At 36.4% G+C, this 16441-nt stretch overlaps 1 protein-coding gene across 1 annotated transcript; it reads right to left on the reverse strand.

Annotated features, from left to right (window-relative positions):
- Nucleotides 1–1310: 1310 nt before the first annotated feature.
- KRR1 (KRR1 small subunit processome component) lies at nt 1311–13263 on the reverse strand. Its single transcript, XM_019755068.3, has 10 exons — nt 13109–13263; nt 10254–10426; nt 8737–8871; nt 8406–8531; nt 8226–8309; nt 7041–7097; nt 5497–5667; nt 3397–3474; nt 3195–3288; nt 1311–1486 (listed from the first exon to the last, which is right to left on the reverse strand). Exons 1-10 carry the CDS (start codon nt 13191–13193, stop codon nt 1347–1349), a joined length of 1143 nt encoding a protein of 380 aa, XP_019610627.3. The 5' UTR covers nt 13194–13263; the 3' UTR covers nt 1311–1346.
- Nucleotides 13264–16441: the final 3178 nt, after the last annotated feature.

A 16441-nucleotide genomic window follows, 5' to 3' on the forward strand; every position in this document is an offset into this window, starting at 1 on the left:
GGCAGCCTGGACGTCTGTTGATGGATGAATGGATAGAGGAGGTGGTACATACATACAATGGAATATTGCTTAGCCATGGAAGGGAATAGGTTCTTGCCATCTGTGGTGGCAAGACCTGGAGGGTACTGCACTGAGTGTAGTGTGTCAAAGAAAGATGCAATGTGATTTTGCTTATTTGTGAAATCTAAAAAACAAAATAAACAAAACAGAAACAGACTCATACAGACAACATTTTGATGGTTGCCAGATGGGAGGGGGGTTGGGGTGGTGGGTGAAAAAGGGGAAGGGATTAAGTACAAACTGGTAGTTACAAAGTAGTCACGGTGATGTAGGGTATAGCGTAAGGATTATAGTCAATACACTATAGTAACTATGTATGGTGTAAGGTAGGTACTAGATTTATCAGAGTGATATGGGAGGAAAGTCAGGGGGCAGGGTGAAAAAGGTGAAGGGATTAAGTACAAATTGGTAGTTACAAAACAATCACGGGGAGGTAAAATAAAGCAAAGGGAATATAACCACTAATATGGTAATAACTACGTATAGTGCCAGGTGGGCACTAGCCAGGGGGATCACTTCTTAAATTATATAAATGTCTAACCATATGCTGTAGACCTAAAGTTAATATAAAATAATACTGAATTCAACTGTAACTGAAAATTAAAAAGCAGGGGAAAGCTGAAGGGCAATTAGTGGTCCAAATTTCCAGGTATAAAACAAATAAGTCATGGGGATGTAACATACAGCATAGGAAATACAGTCAATAATATTGTGACAATGTGGTACGGTGTCAGATGGTTGCTGGACTTATCATGGTGATCACTTCTTCAGGAATATAAATGTTGAATTACTACTGTGTACCCCTGAAACTAATATAATATTGTGTGCTAACTATATTTTTAATAAAAATATTTTAAAAGAAAAAAAAAGACTAACTAATAGCATCATTTGATTTAATGGATAATTACAATAGCCACATTCAAAAAAATCTTTATTATAACAACCTAAACAATTATTCCTAAAATCATGCTTAGACAAAACCTGCCTGGAACCGATTAGGTGCAATGTACACAAAGACATATATATACCACCCTCTAGTATAACATTTTCCAAAAAACAAATGGAGAATATAATAATTTATATGTATAAAGAACAGATGTATATATAAGCACTGTTATAAAGAACAAAAAAAACTCAGAAAAAAGTAATCAGAGTATTACTTCTTACACATAAGGCAACTAATGCCCTAATATTTCAAAATCCTTTACAAAAGGAGATAGTTTAATAAGTTCTAGTTCAGGGTTTGTTAAGGTTTTTGCTTTTTGTGGTTTTCTTGTTGCATGTTACTATTTTTTCTTCTTTTTCTTTTCATCTACTTCCATTTTAAGCTTAACTTCTTCAGCTGTAAGGGCTCCCAGTTTCTTATTCTTTGCTTTCTTAACCTTTTCCTTGATGGCAGCCACATCGATTTTAGTTTCAGTAGAAGCTAGATAAATTAAAAACACAACATATGTAATTCTTTAGATTTTACCAAATAAAACATAAAGAATATGTATTTAGGACAATAATTTCAGAATACTGTTATAACTGGAAGGTTATGTTCTAAAATATAAAACACCTGTCATCTGCCTAAAGGAAAATTAGAAATTGCTTTAAGAGGAAAAAAAAATCGCAAAGTACTGTAAAATTACATTAGTACACGTATACATAAAAATGGCATTAGAGATCAGCTATTTGAACCAATTACTGGATTCAGCTATATTAAAACTACATTTTTTCCTGCAAATGATACTTAAAATTGGATTACGTTTACTTACATTCTTTTCAACAGTTTGGAACTTTAGGGCACTCATTAATATGCCAATTTTCCATCTTGCATGTTAAACTAATTTAAAATTACATTTCATGAAGAATATTACATGTAGTGCTAGCTTTAATAATTTTAATTAACGAATCATGAAATTATAGGTCAAAATCTACTTCACCTAATACCACATAAAAATAGTTTTCCAAGTATTAGTTCAATGACTAGTAGAATTTTATTTAACAAGATTTTGGTAATAAAAACAATAATCTTAAAGTATTTGAGGGCCTCCTAACAGAGCTCAACCATCTAACCAATGCCAAAAGTTTGAATGAAACAGAGAAAGAAAGCAGCAAAAAAATGCAACTTTTTCTTGCCATTTAAGAAGTCTTCAGAGCATAAAAGAAGCCGAAGATTAAAGATGTCATCAAACAAACTACCCAGCAACTTGAGAAGAGATTTAAAGCCTCCACTATAGAACAGCTACATTTTCAGTCCTAATAAACTGAGATTAAACTATTGTTGAACTACCTTCAAAGTATATAACTAATGGATTTTACAAACTGCAAATATAATGCTTATGATATTTTTAACTTTTAGACAACCAATGATCTAAATAATAGAATATAGTATTTTTACATCTGTTAACACTGATGTTATACAAGACACTAAAACAGTAATGCTGTATCTGGTTTTGACCAATAGGTCATATGCAATGCTGCCAATGACACCCCTACCCTCACTGTGCCACTGGCACTTTGTAGAGTTACTTTGGGAATAGCACAAAGGTCACCAGTGGGAAAGAAAATGCACAAGAGGAGGATGAATCAAAATGAGGCTAGGAATGGAGAAGACACAAGAGTGTTTCCTCCAAGCGTCTGTTTAATGGCCCTTGTGTAAGACCTTCCTATTATTTTGTTGGTGTCCTTTAGTCCAAGGTGATGAGAAATCCATGTTAACAATATAGGAATCACACTTTATGCAATAGATCACATAAGAGAAGAAAAGAACAACTTCTGTTAAGTTCTTTTTGAGGCATGATAGCAGAGCTCAAGGGGTCTCACGGCCTTATTTTTATTTTTACAGAGGAGTCACTGCTCTGGCTTTTATCTTTCAAAACAAAGCGCCCTTCTCAAGTACAACCAGAGGTCAGGCGAGGACTATCGGTCTGAGATACTCTTACAAAGACATTAGCTACCATTAAATTATAAGTGACCTCAGTCGTCTCTTGTCCCTAAGATTAGTGAATAATGAAATGCTAAGAGAATTAATGAAAGATATGGTTATTTCTTTACTTAACACTCAGAGATTCAGACAAATTCACTTTGGGTTTACTCTTCATGTAACAGACTTTTTCACATCATACCACGAGTTGAAAAACAAGCATTACCTTCCTTAGGTTTCACAACTGGTTTTTCTTTAGGTGGAATAAAAGCTTTGTTTCTTTCCTCTTGTCTCTTACTGACAGCTTCTGCTTGTTTAGCCTACATTATTAATAAAAAGTATATCAGTAAAACACAATTTATAGCTAAATAAGAATTCAAGTTTCTATGAACTTGGCTCTTAATGTTGTGAGCCAGACATAGTCTTACCTTTATTGCTTCCATTTTCTGTCGCTTCTTTTGACTTGCCTTCAAGAAGTATTCACCACTAGCCAATTCTTTATCAATCTGTTGAAACCAGTATTTACAATTACATCAGAAATAACGTGTCATTTCCTAAGAAAGTCACAAAGTCCTTGAGGTAAAGACAGTGGGGTCAAAAATCTGATTAATTCATACAAGGAGTGACCAAAAAAAAAAAGAACGAAATGTACTCTAAGCTGAAGGGAATACAGGCACAAAAGCATGGAGGTAGGAAAGTAGGTGATGTGTTCATGGAATACACAACTGACTGCTTTCAGTGGGGCGGAAGGTCAGTGATTCAGAAAAGTGTAAGAGGAAACTAGAAAGACAGTTTTGAGGAAGCTTGAAGAAACTTGAATGCCAGGCCTTCGAAGGACGTAGGACCTGATTTAGAAACGACTGAAGCTTCTGAGAAGAGTGAAGAGACCAAAGCAGCATTTTAGAAGGTACAGAAGAATGGAGAAGAGATAAAAGCCTGGAATAAAGGTAGTGGCATGCAAAATGAAAAGCCAGAATTGTCAGGATTTGGTGACTAATGAAACAGTAATTAGAGAAAGCTGTAGCTCATTCATTCAATATATAGTCAACGTTGATAACTGATCTATCTTATACATACGTAGTATTATTATATCTAAGGTAACATTCTAAACTCTTTACAGTTGTAATCTCTTTACAATTGCTAATTCATTTAATTCTCATTAACAATTCTTTGAGATAGGTGTTATCATTATCCCCATTTTATGTACAGGAAAACTGAGGCACGCACAGGTTAAACAAATTATTAGCAACTAAGTGGCAGAATAAATCAATTGAGACCTCACTGTTTCAAGAAGCTTACAGCTACAGGGGAGAAAGAAAAGACAATTACTAACTACAGGGTAGGGCCATCAGAAGTATAGCCAGGGTTATGGACACAGGCTTTAGTAACTAGATCACTCCACTTTCCAACTATCAGTTTCTTTCTGGCTTCACTTTTGTTCCCTTCCAGAGTAGACCTCTGGACACAGCACGTCCACTGTTCACCATAATGATCATCACTCCTTTTTCCCCCTTGACCTTTCGTCAGACCTTACCTAAAAAACTCCAAACACAGGGCTGTGTAGAAGACAAGACAGTACCCAGAATGGGATGTGTTTATACGCTGAGCACAAAGAACTGGCAGAAAGGGAAGAGTTTCCAAAGGAGGGAATAATGAAGCAAGATCCCTCAGGAGATGGGTAAAGATAGAATTAAAAGAGCAAGTAAAGAAAGGATTGCTACAGATGGAAAAAAGTAATGTAGATGAGAGAAAAGGAAGTTGAAAGAGTTCTTGTCTGATGGTCTGAAATATTACAGTAAAATAAAATGCAGTGTCATTTGCTAGGAGTGGGAGGGTGCCTAGAGAATTAAGAGGATATACAGGACTGCCCGACAATACTGAGGACTATCTAACTCAGGTTGGAAACATAAATTATAGTGGACATAATCCAAAGGGATGACCTTCTCCACCCGTTTGGTAACGATATTACGGGAAAGAACTCCAGTTTTATGACTGCTCCAACCAAGTTTTAGAGTTCTGCTGGGCAGGTGTGATGGAAGGAAAAGGGAGCATGAAAGAAAACAATGATGGGCATGACAGAAAAGGAAATTTTGGAAAGGAAATGAAGCCAGAAGACAATTGACAAAATGAGAGGTACTCATAACTTAGAAAAAAGGTAGATAATAAATATTAAGATTTCAAAACTGGAGCAGTCATATTGCTCCACAGTCACAGAATGATGCTAAAGCAGAACAGAGAGCACTGTGGGTGAAATCTCTAAATTGTTTTATCCATGGAACACTTACAGAGACAGAAGCGACCCAACCACCTTGATAGAGTTTATGCTCACAATGTGAAACCCCTCACCACCCCCATGCACTTAGCTCAAAATTAGCCTAATATTTACACTTACCTTCTTCTATCTCTACACACTCACACACACGCGCGTGCACACACACTCCACCTGAAATACCCCCAATAAAGTTTCTGACAAAATCAATTCTAACAATTTCCCCCTCATGTAACAAAATTCATCATTTAATACCGACCTGACTTTCTGGTTGTGGGGGTGGGAATGGTGTATACTCTTTCTTAACGGTTTTTTTCTTCGGTTCCTTGCGTTTATTCACATTTTTGTGCTTGAACTGCGGCAAAAATCTTTCCCAACTTTGTGATCTTAATTCAGAATCTTTTGCCAACTCTCGTTTAATCATTAATGTCTATAGTCATGCAATGTACAAACAGTGTAAAAATTTTTAATTTCAAAAGTCATATAGTTGTCAAACTAAGACATTACAAATATTGTTCTTATAAATAATAAAATTAACAAAAGGGGTAACTAATTCTTAGTCTCTTCGGTAGAATTCAACCAATTCCATAAAGAAAAAATAGGTAATCTGAAACATGCTTAATTAACCAAGCATCATAAAATCCTTAGAAATTTAGATTAAGAAATGCAGAACTGTTCAAACAAATTGAGATGTAAAGGAGGCTAATTCAGCTTTTCAACCATTACTTCACTGAAACCTTAAAATTCAACTTAATAATAGCAGGAACCGTTTTCAGTAATGTTCCCTGCAGGAAGGGAAGCTTTCAGTAGCACCTGAAACATCACAGGGGGAAAAAACAAACTTTCCCATGATCAGACAAAACCAATATTCTCACCTTTCTCCCACTCCATTTGAATTTTATACACATTGGGACATGAGAAGATGCAAACCAGACATCAGATGCACAACTAGCTCTCTTTCTCTTTAATGTCCCAATGTATTCAAAATTGTTCTTTCACCTTAATCCAATAGAGTTTTTAACTTAAATTCATCAAATTTAAGTGGACTGCTCAACAAATACCCATCGTAAAACAACTCATTATACCATGGTTACATTTCCAAGTACAATCATGATTTGTGCACACAGGGATATAACAGGTCTCTTTCAAAAGGTTAACACTAAATAATTAGAGTATTCAATTCCAAAAAACAAACAAACAAAAAAAGTTTTAATGCAATTTGAAATACTCCAGGCTTTATTTAATAGAAAAAGGCAGAATTCTGAAAAATCATATCTTTAAATATAGTACATGGGCTCATAATATAAGAAAATTGGATTGGCATCATCTATAACAAATTCTATGAAGCTTTTCTTTGTGTTAGAACTATATAGTACATTACAGTGTCCCCGTTAATACTGGGCTCCCGAGACCTAAGCTTTCAAGAAGTACTGTGTTTCCCCGAAAATAAGACCTAGCCGGACCACCAGCTCTAATGCGTCTTTTGGAGCAAAAATTAATATAAGACTCAATCTTATATAAGACCGGGTTTTATATTATAGTAAAATAAGACCAGGTCTTATATTAATTTTTGCTCCAAAAGACACACTGGAGCTGATAGTCTGGCTAGGTCTCATTTTCAGGAAAACATGGTACCTACAGGACTGGAGTAGAGTTGAGTGGGCTGAACTTCACCTCTAATAGCTCTGCTTTATCTGTTTTGTACATTAGATGGTCATTTAAAAAAATTAATTTCAAGACAGGTTTCAGTAGCTAAAAGAAGTCTGACAACCACTGTTATAGCAATATATAATTAACACTCACTTTTATATTATAAATTGGATGAATATTCTTCATAGTATCTAGGACTACTTTTCGAACCTGAAATTTGCAAAGAAAAATGAATTAGTCACTTTGAAAGATTTTAATGAACTAGGTAGAAGGTAGACAGGGATTAACATATTGCAAAATATCCTGCGAACCAGGCGATGGCTACCAAATTGAATACAATAGTTCCTTCAACTGTTCTCAGTGCCTGTTAGAGCTTTCATAATAGTTAACCTCCCTTGGGTACAATGAAGTTTCTCAATTGTACTACGAAAATTGACATATATAACTAGTACAACACTCTGGTTATACAATTTAGGGGGAAGGCGGCTGGATTTAGAGTCAGAAAACGAGGGCTCAAATAATGGGGCGCCCACATCATATGGGAAAGCCCCTTAATTTTCCTGTTCCAGCTTTCTCATTTGTAATATGGAAATGAAAGTACCTCAAGAGTCTGTTGCAAGAATTAAATATGATAGCATATTTATACTTTATAAAACTATAAAGTATTCACTATATTGCCCCCATGAGAAAAGAGCAGATAGTTTGCAAGAATGAGGTCCAATAAAGTTACTATTAAAGGCCCTCACAGCCAGACCCAGACAGTGACAGCAGCAAAAGGCGGTAACTGAAGCAGTACCTGCTCCACAGATTTTCTCGTAATATTTAATTTGGCAAGCTAAAGAAAATGTGCAGGTGAAACATTTAACATTACACTAAATTCTAACAAAGGAAAATATATCTCGAAGGAAAAGAAGTTTCCAAAGTCTGAGCTCTACTGGCTGTATAGGTTACTGCAAATAACAAGACCTGTTCAATTCTCTAATATTTGAGCACATGTAACATCGTGTGTCTCATATGTGCCACAGACTAAGACCTTAAATAAATACTCATTTAAAATTTGTCGTGGAAGGAGTGATGATGTGCAGACCTTCTAACTGACAAATGGATGTCTCTGTAATTGCCAAAAGTTGGCCATAATATGTTAGGGTCCAGGAGTGATGATTCCTTCACATTCTATGAAGTACAAAGTATTTACTAATGGGAAATTGAACAAAGCATATTCTTAAAAAATACAATAATTATAAAACAATATATTATTTAACAAACTATTACACTGTAAACAGTTTATTTAATTTGTTCTCTGCTGAAAATTAACTGAAGATAGTAAGTAGTTCTCACCTCTTTTAAGCCACTAAAAGGTCCAATAGCTGAAACCGTGTTTCCCTGAACCATAATATAACAGTTTGTTAAGAGTTCCAATGCCTATATCAAAAGAACAGTAAGTTGAAATTCAGTTGAAATACACTGAAAAACTAATGACAGAGGAAGATATTCAAGTTTTCTACTGATAAAAAGTACCTTCAATGTAGATCCTTTGGGACCAATAAGACGTTGTCTTCTTTTTACAAATCTTTCTTTATTTCTTACTAAAGAACCTATTTTAATGATGTCACATGCAACATCATCCTGAAGAATTCGTACTGCCTTTTGAAAAAATAAAGAAAATAGTCCATCAATATTCTTTACAACTACATTTCTTTTCAAAGCCTACACTGATATCTAAGCACAACAACGAAAACTGTAGGAGGGAGGGAAGCAGGGAGGCAGGCAGGGATGGATGGGTGCAGTGTTATACGTTGCCTCTAACTTTGTCACAAATAAAGCAAAACCTCTGTAACTCTAAATTTACCTGTTCAAATGAAACACTCCTTGCTAACAGTTTTATTAGGTCTCTGGCCCTAATGATGATATACGGATCAAAAGTCTTCTTTGTCGTACAAACAGTCATGCTGCCCTCAATCAGGTCCAAGGTTGCATTGACATGCTACAGGGAGGAAACAGCAAACAGGAGCTGTGTAAAATGAACTCAACTTCAGATAATTACAGAGCCCATCCTAACCTATTAATTACTGTGCATTAAGCTCTCTCTGAAATTCTATCAACTCCCTCCTTAAAGAAGCTGGGTAATTAATATAAAGAATACTTGATTACTCTCATACTTCAAGGAATATAGAAACTCAGACGATTGAAACCATTTACAGTTACTTGGCTTTAAAATACTTTGTACTTACTGGGATAAAGATTATCTCTAGTTTAAAAAATATGTATCAATCCAAATGAGGCCACACTTAAGATCTACGGTAAAAACGTAAAGCTACATGGCTCCCCTATCCTGGACCTAGTGCTAACCCACCATCTACTCCTTAGGGTGAGAATGGACTTTCCCTTTCAAACATTTTTCAAGCTGGTTTGTATTAGCTAAATACAAAGTAAAAACAAATTATTATAGGCTCATAAAGAACCAATAATTGAAAAATTATGCATCAATTCTCAATAGGAAGAACCGAATTTCAACAAAGCAAATAAACACGCTATTTTCTGACTTGCGAGCATATTCTGAAAAATATTTCAACATAGTGAGTGATCAACATAAGGTGGGGTCTCTATGAGTTCACACACACACACACACACACACCCCCACGGTCCAATCCCAGAAATAGACAGCTGTAAAATACTGCTTGCAGCTTGCCAAGCCCCCCTCATACCCATGGGCACAAACTACTCCAGAGCAGATATGAAATATATTTCATATCACATCCTAGTACACATATACACACTCGTATACATGCACATATAAATGAACCAAAAGCTTCAGGAAATGATCCTGACCACATGCGATACATTCATTTCTTAAAGACTCATTATACCCACCAAATGACTTCTGGATCCAGTAATGGATCTCAATCCACAGTTTGACAAACAAAAACAAACACTCTGCTCTAGGGGCACGGCAGCAGCAATAAATGGACAAGATGGCACAGCCACATCTTTCATTTAAAAGGAAAATTAAGCAATTAGACAGGAACATGCCTCAACCCAAACTGCACAGGTGCATGGCAACTGCCATAGCGCAGAATAGGCATTCTGAAACTTGGAGTTCACAGGAGTTTCAGACAGTCCATGAAATCTCAACAGTTTTAAAGGTATGTGAATTTTTCAAAGTAATCTATTACTCACAAAATTGAAAACAAATGAGTTACCAGAATAAAGCTTATCTAGGCTGTTTAAAATACCAGTGGAATCAAATTAACCAGTTATGCTAGCACCTTAAAAAAAAAAAAAAATCCATCAGCACACATGCACTTACATAAAAGTAAAGGTATAAGCAAAAGCAAAACCTCAAAGAAATACATAAAACATACATACATGTTCATTCAAGGCTTTCTGTACCAATGGCCAGCACTCTTTCAAGTAAGCCTCTCTATATTTCGGGAACAAAGTTGCAAAACTGCTCTCCTCCAAGAGTCCTCTAGGATTGTCCTCTTTGGAAAAACCTGGTTCCTTCCAACCATCAGGAACAGTGAGAAGTTCTGATTCATCTACAGGAAAAAATTTACATACCAGATTTTAACCTATTTTTGGGCACTTTTTGAACACGTAATATGCATACATTTACAAGCTTCCCATACTCGTCTTGCATTTCTTCTTATGCTTTTTAGATTATTCAACAAAATCCAGGCCTCTATCATTATCATCAACACAAAATTATCGTACAGGGTTCAGATAAGACAAAGGTTCATAAGACAAAGGTCCTTAAGGGCAGGGACCCTCCTTGGATCTACACTAATTAATATATGCTTGACAGATATTGGATACTCAAGAAATTTCTACTGCACTACATACACTACGTTAGAGTTGAAGCCTGAGTATGTGTGTGTATATACGTATATGTATTTGCATGTGTGCATGTGCATAAAACTTTTAAAAGCTGATATTGTGGTACACGCTTTCAGTTAATAATCACTGGTATAGGGTTCTAGGTTTTCCCGTTTTCATGTGCCTCTTTCTGTGTATCCTTCATGACAACTATAAGAGGTAGAAGAAATCAGGATTATTTTCCACATTTTATAAAAGACATTCAGTCCAAAAAGATTAGTGACTTGCCTAAGGGGAAGGACCATAAATTATCTCCCACATCATTGATTAAAACTCTTGGTCCTGAATTTTAGGAACCTTTTAAATCCAACAGCTATACTTTAAATCAGCACTACTCAAAGGCATGATCCATACCCCTGCACCATCAGCATAAACTGAGAGTGTGTTACAAATGCAATTCTTGGCCTCCACTGCAGACCTACTGAATCTGAATCTCAGGGATGAGATTTGTCCCTGATTAGAGAATCTGTTTTAACAATCTTATTAGGAGATTCTTATGCCTGAGAAGCAGGTCCACGTTATCCACCCCGGTCAGCGAAACGTGCTTTCTGTTTCTTATACTGACATCCATTTTGCTATTTCTCGATCAAATCACTGAGAATTAGGTAGTCTTCATCTATCATTCACTTCCCAATATCCTAAAAAAACCCCAAAACCCTCAAAATCTACAAAGGTCATTACTTAAAATGCACATCTGACCAAGTCTTTACCCAATATAAATGCTTCAATGGCTACGAAAAAAAAAAAAAAAAAAAAAAAACTGGTGAAAAATACACATGTGAAAAGATGTGCAACCTCACTAGTAGTAAAGAAAGCTCAAATTAAAACCTCAGACATCATGTTATAATTACCAAAATGACAAGAAATTCAAAATTCACATAATTCCAAGTGTTAGTGTGGATGAAGAGCAATGAGAACTCTCATCCACTGCTAGTGGGAGTATAAACTGCCACACTTTGGCAGAGGTTTAGCATCACCAGCACATACCCTACACTTCAAGGATTCCAATTCCATGTACATAACCTACAGAAACTCTTGAACATGTAAACCCGGAGGTCTGTACAAAGATGTTTATAGCATTATTTATAATAGCAAACAATGGGAACAACCCAAATGTCCATCGATGGTAAAATGAAAGTAAATTAGCATATATTCATATTAGGTTGGTGCAAAAGTAATTGCGGTTTTTGCAATTTTTTTTTTTTTTTAACCTTTTAAACCGCAGTTACTTTTGCACCAACCTAATACATGGGAACATCATACAGTAGTGAAAAGAACAAACCACAGCTTCAAGTGTTGCTCTGATTGAATAACAAATACAATGTTAAGCCTAAGACACAGAGGAATGCCTATTGTCCTTTCATTCATAGAAAATTGAAAAACAGGCAAAACTAAACAACTTTGTGTATAGGTGATAACGATTATGAAGAAAAAGCAGAGCATGATCAACACGATTTAGAATAGTTACTTCATGTCTCAGAAAGGAAAAAAAAAAATGATCTGAGAGGTGTTTGTAGGGGGCTTTGGGGGTATGGTAATGCTTTATTCTGCCCAATGGTCTGAGTGCTCCTTTCTCACGTGTTGGTTTTATTCTTTAAGCTGTACTCTCCTACGTACGTGCATAAAAACAACAAAACATCTTTAAACCTTTTTAAGGCCTATAGAATAAAGAGTCAAAGGTTTTTAACACCAGTAAGAATGGTTCCTCAGGTCCTGGCCTATTTCCCTAGCCTCTCTTCCTGTCATTCATACTGAAGAAAATGGATAAAACCAGACTACAAAACAAGGAAGCAACTTAAAAGCAGGGCAAAGAGTAGGAACCATGTCCACTGATATTTTAGCAATCTGACAAACAGGAATAATTATACGTGTTCCAAAAATTCTTCACTAACTGACAAACTAGCGTTCAGGACACGTCAGAGATCCCCTTCTCCACATCACTGTGTCTGCCTCATTTCTTCATTATCAGCGTTCACTCAAATACATAATGACCTCCTTCCACCGCATCCTTCATTTTGTCAACGACTTCAGCCATCGCCGCGAGCACAAGGTCCCGCAGTGCCCTCCACAAGTTCCCAATCCTCATCATTTTACAGACGGTGTATTCCGCAACACCTTCACTTTAGAGGCATCTAGTAAGAGCGATTGGTTAGGAACACGCGGCCGACACCACATTGGCCTGAGGTTTGGCAAGCCGGCCAACACCTCCAATCGTCAGCAATTACAGGTACTCAACTTTAGAGAACAGACTCAAGACGGCATTACATTACACGTTCCCAGCAAGCGAAAGAAAACAATCGCAACTCAACACCCAAAGCCAGGCTTCGATTCTCACACAACGTTACCTCGGTCCTCCGCCTTCGGCTTCTGGTTACGAAATTCACTTTTCCCAAGCGCTGAGGCTGACCCGTTGAATTTGGAGGACGCCATGTTTAAACTGCTTTCCGTGTTACCGGAAGTGAAACGGTTCTTAAATCCTTCCGGCTAATGTCCCTGTGCTCAAAATGAGTTCCGCAGAACTCAGACGAGTTGATCTGCGCAGTCTCCGTGTGTGCGTACGCTAGAGCCCGAGTCATTTGCGCAAACTACACCGTTTTTCTTACGTGGCCCATGGAGAGCCGGAGACTTTTCTCGGATGCACTGCAACCACAGAGTTTGACTGCATGCTGGGAATTGTAGTTTAGCACTGTGTGCAAGTTGAAGACCGTTTTATCCATAGTTTTCCCGTGGCCTCAGAGTCTAACCCGGACGACCGACTCCAGGGTTTGGCTGCAAAGTGCAACCTATGATTGATGTCACTCATTCCATAAGTATTTATACCGTATGATCGTCAAATATGTGGTAGGCGTTGGGAGGAGGTACGAATATGACAATACGTGGGTCTTGATGGCAGCAAGTGACAGTCAGTAATAACTACCATTTAATGTGAGGCCACTTTGTGCGAGGCACTTTATGTGTATTATTTCTAATCCTTAAAACAAAATCAAAGTTGTAACGTAAGAAAACCAAAGTTAAAACAAGATGGATAACTTTTTGGAAGGTAAGTTTTCAAAGTTCTTGTTTCTGGTGGTGATTTTCTAGGGTCTTAGTATTTCTCTTTCTAAGCCAGACGGATGTAATTAAGCAAAACTTCTGAAGTATTTCACCTAGCCTAAGATTTCCCCAAATGACTAATACCTATCTAGCCCAATACAAGCTGACTACGATGTGAGAGGTTCACCACTACTACAAACCTTTACACTTCTACAAATCTAGAAGTTCTTAGACTCACTAAAGACAAGACTTCTTTTGATGATTGGTCTTATCTTTGCCACTAAAATTTTTTTTCTGCATCACAAATAGGGAAAGTCTTTGATAGGTGGAATTCCTTGCCTCAGTGAAACGGAACATTTATCTGAAATCCACCCTTGTGTATCTTCTATAAAAGATTTTTATGACGCACATGTATAAAACAGACTGTTACTTAGGGACAGAAGATCTCAAAACACACGATTATGTTAAGATTTTTGCTTTTATCCTGTGTGTCTTACAAATGACAGGCAGTGATTTTATGCCTATATTCTTAAAATTTGCTCAAACAAACAAACAAACAAACAAAATGACAAATCTCTATAATAGAACAAGAAACAGTTAAAAGTTATAAAGTGAGAAGCAATCCTTCAATGTTCCCACAAACCCTATGAAGCAAGTTTTTATTATCCTTACTTCAGGAACAGTCACTAATAAGTGGTGAGTTCAACTTCCAGTCCAGGCAGTGTGACCATTTAGTAGTTTCATTGCAAGGAGGGCTGGGTTTTTAGCCTCAGCTTTTGAACTTGAGCTGCAGCAGCAACCCTTCTCTGGGTCTCCAGCCTCTTGGCCCACCCTGAAGATTTTGGACTAGCCAGGCGTACGTAATCACATGAATATACTGTGTATATATTCTGTTTCTCTGGCGAATCCCGACTAATATAGCAATTTATAGTAGAGCAAATCCAAATGGCTAATAAACATTACACTCAACCTCATTACTGTCAGGAAAGCATATAGGTAAGACAATGAAATATCACTTCTCACCCACCAGATTGGCAAAAAAGGAATAATAATAATATTTGGTTATGTTAATCGAGGAAAAGCTACAGGAAAAAACACTGTCATAGGCTGGTAGAAATGTAAACTGTTACTGCAAAGCAATCTGTTAATATAAAATATATAAATATTCTTCCACAGTAATTCCACTCCTGGGAAACTGTCAACTAGCAATAAAGCACTATTCCATTAGACTGTATGTACAATTGTGTTGATTACTGTTTTGTACAGAAATAGTTCAGTGAAAGGTGCTTTGGAGCCTCACTGACTAGTTTGCTATATAGGCTTGGGCAAGTTTCTTATCCATCCCTGTTCAGTTTTCCACTATGGACAGAATAACCTTCACTCTGACTTTGTACGTGTAAAGTGCTAAAAAATATGCTTTGCATATAGCATACACTCAATAGGTGTTGGCTCTTATTTATTTATAGTGACAGAAAAATAAAAGCATCTTGACTACCAATTAAGGATATGGTTAAATATATTGATGTTACCTTCATGCCATGATATATTATGCAACCATTCATAAGAATTAATTAAATCTGTATGGAGAGATTACCTAGAGGCATTGAGTGATATAAGCCAGATAAATATGGGATAATTATATATACACATATATATAATTATATTAAAATGATATATAATAATTATATATACATGTATAATTATCCCATTTTTATAAAGCAAATCATTAATTCATTCAACAAATATTTATTGAGCATCTATAATATTTCAGGCACTGTTCTAAATACTTGGTGCTGTTCTATGTGCTGGACATAATAATTATATATATAATTACTGTTTTACTTAACACATTACTAATGTGATATATATATATATATATATATATATATATATATATATATATGATTGTATAGTGAAAAACAATTTGGAAGGATATATACATTATGCTTTCAAGGATGGCTATCTTGGGGATGAAGGCAATTAGAAAAGAAACAGGAAGTAGGAAACAAGGCTAAACACAATAGGTGTCCATGATAAAACAGCAGGCATATGACCCTGCTTGTGTAAAACTCTGTGTGTTTGCGTGTGTGCGTGCACGCGCATGCATAGAGAAGCCTATGAAAAGATAGTCACGAAAATGTTGACTGTTACCTCTCAGTATAGAGACATTTCAAAGGATGGCAATTTAAATAACAATGCACTTGTAAATCAATCACAATTTATATCATTTTATTTTGACATCCTTGGAAATCTGAGTATAAGTATATACTCAGATCTGCAAGGTCTCCCAGAAATTGCACAAATAACATTAAAAGGACAAAGAAAAATTGCTATCTCTAAAGAGTTTCTTGGCACAAATCTGGCCTGGAAAGTCCTCTCAGAGTCACAGCAACAGCAGGCAGACCCATTTTGACTATGACTTTGGCCCTTCTTGGCCTCTTCAGCCATCTGGACCCACATGTAGCCATCCTCCTATAGATGGATGTGTTCCACCAGCTCATTTATTTTCCCACACAAAGCAAGTTGGCCTCACAACTGTCCTTTGGAACTAGAGACCTTAATTCCCACAAAATTAATCCAGAGGGTATGGGCAGAGAAGTCAAGATGTGGCTTAACAATGGCGGTGGGGGGTGTGCATTTACCTT

Source organism: Rhinolophus sinicus, chromosome 1, assembly GCF_057876585.1.
Source record: "Rhinolophus sinicus isolate RSI-liver-muscle chromosome 1, RSI-T2T, whole genome shotgun sequence".
NCBI lineage: Eukaryota > Metazoa > Chordata > Mammalia > Chiroptera > Rhinolophidae > Rhinolophus > Rhinolophus sinicus.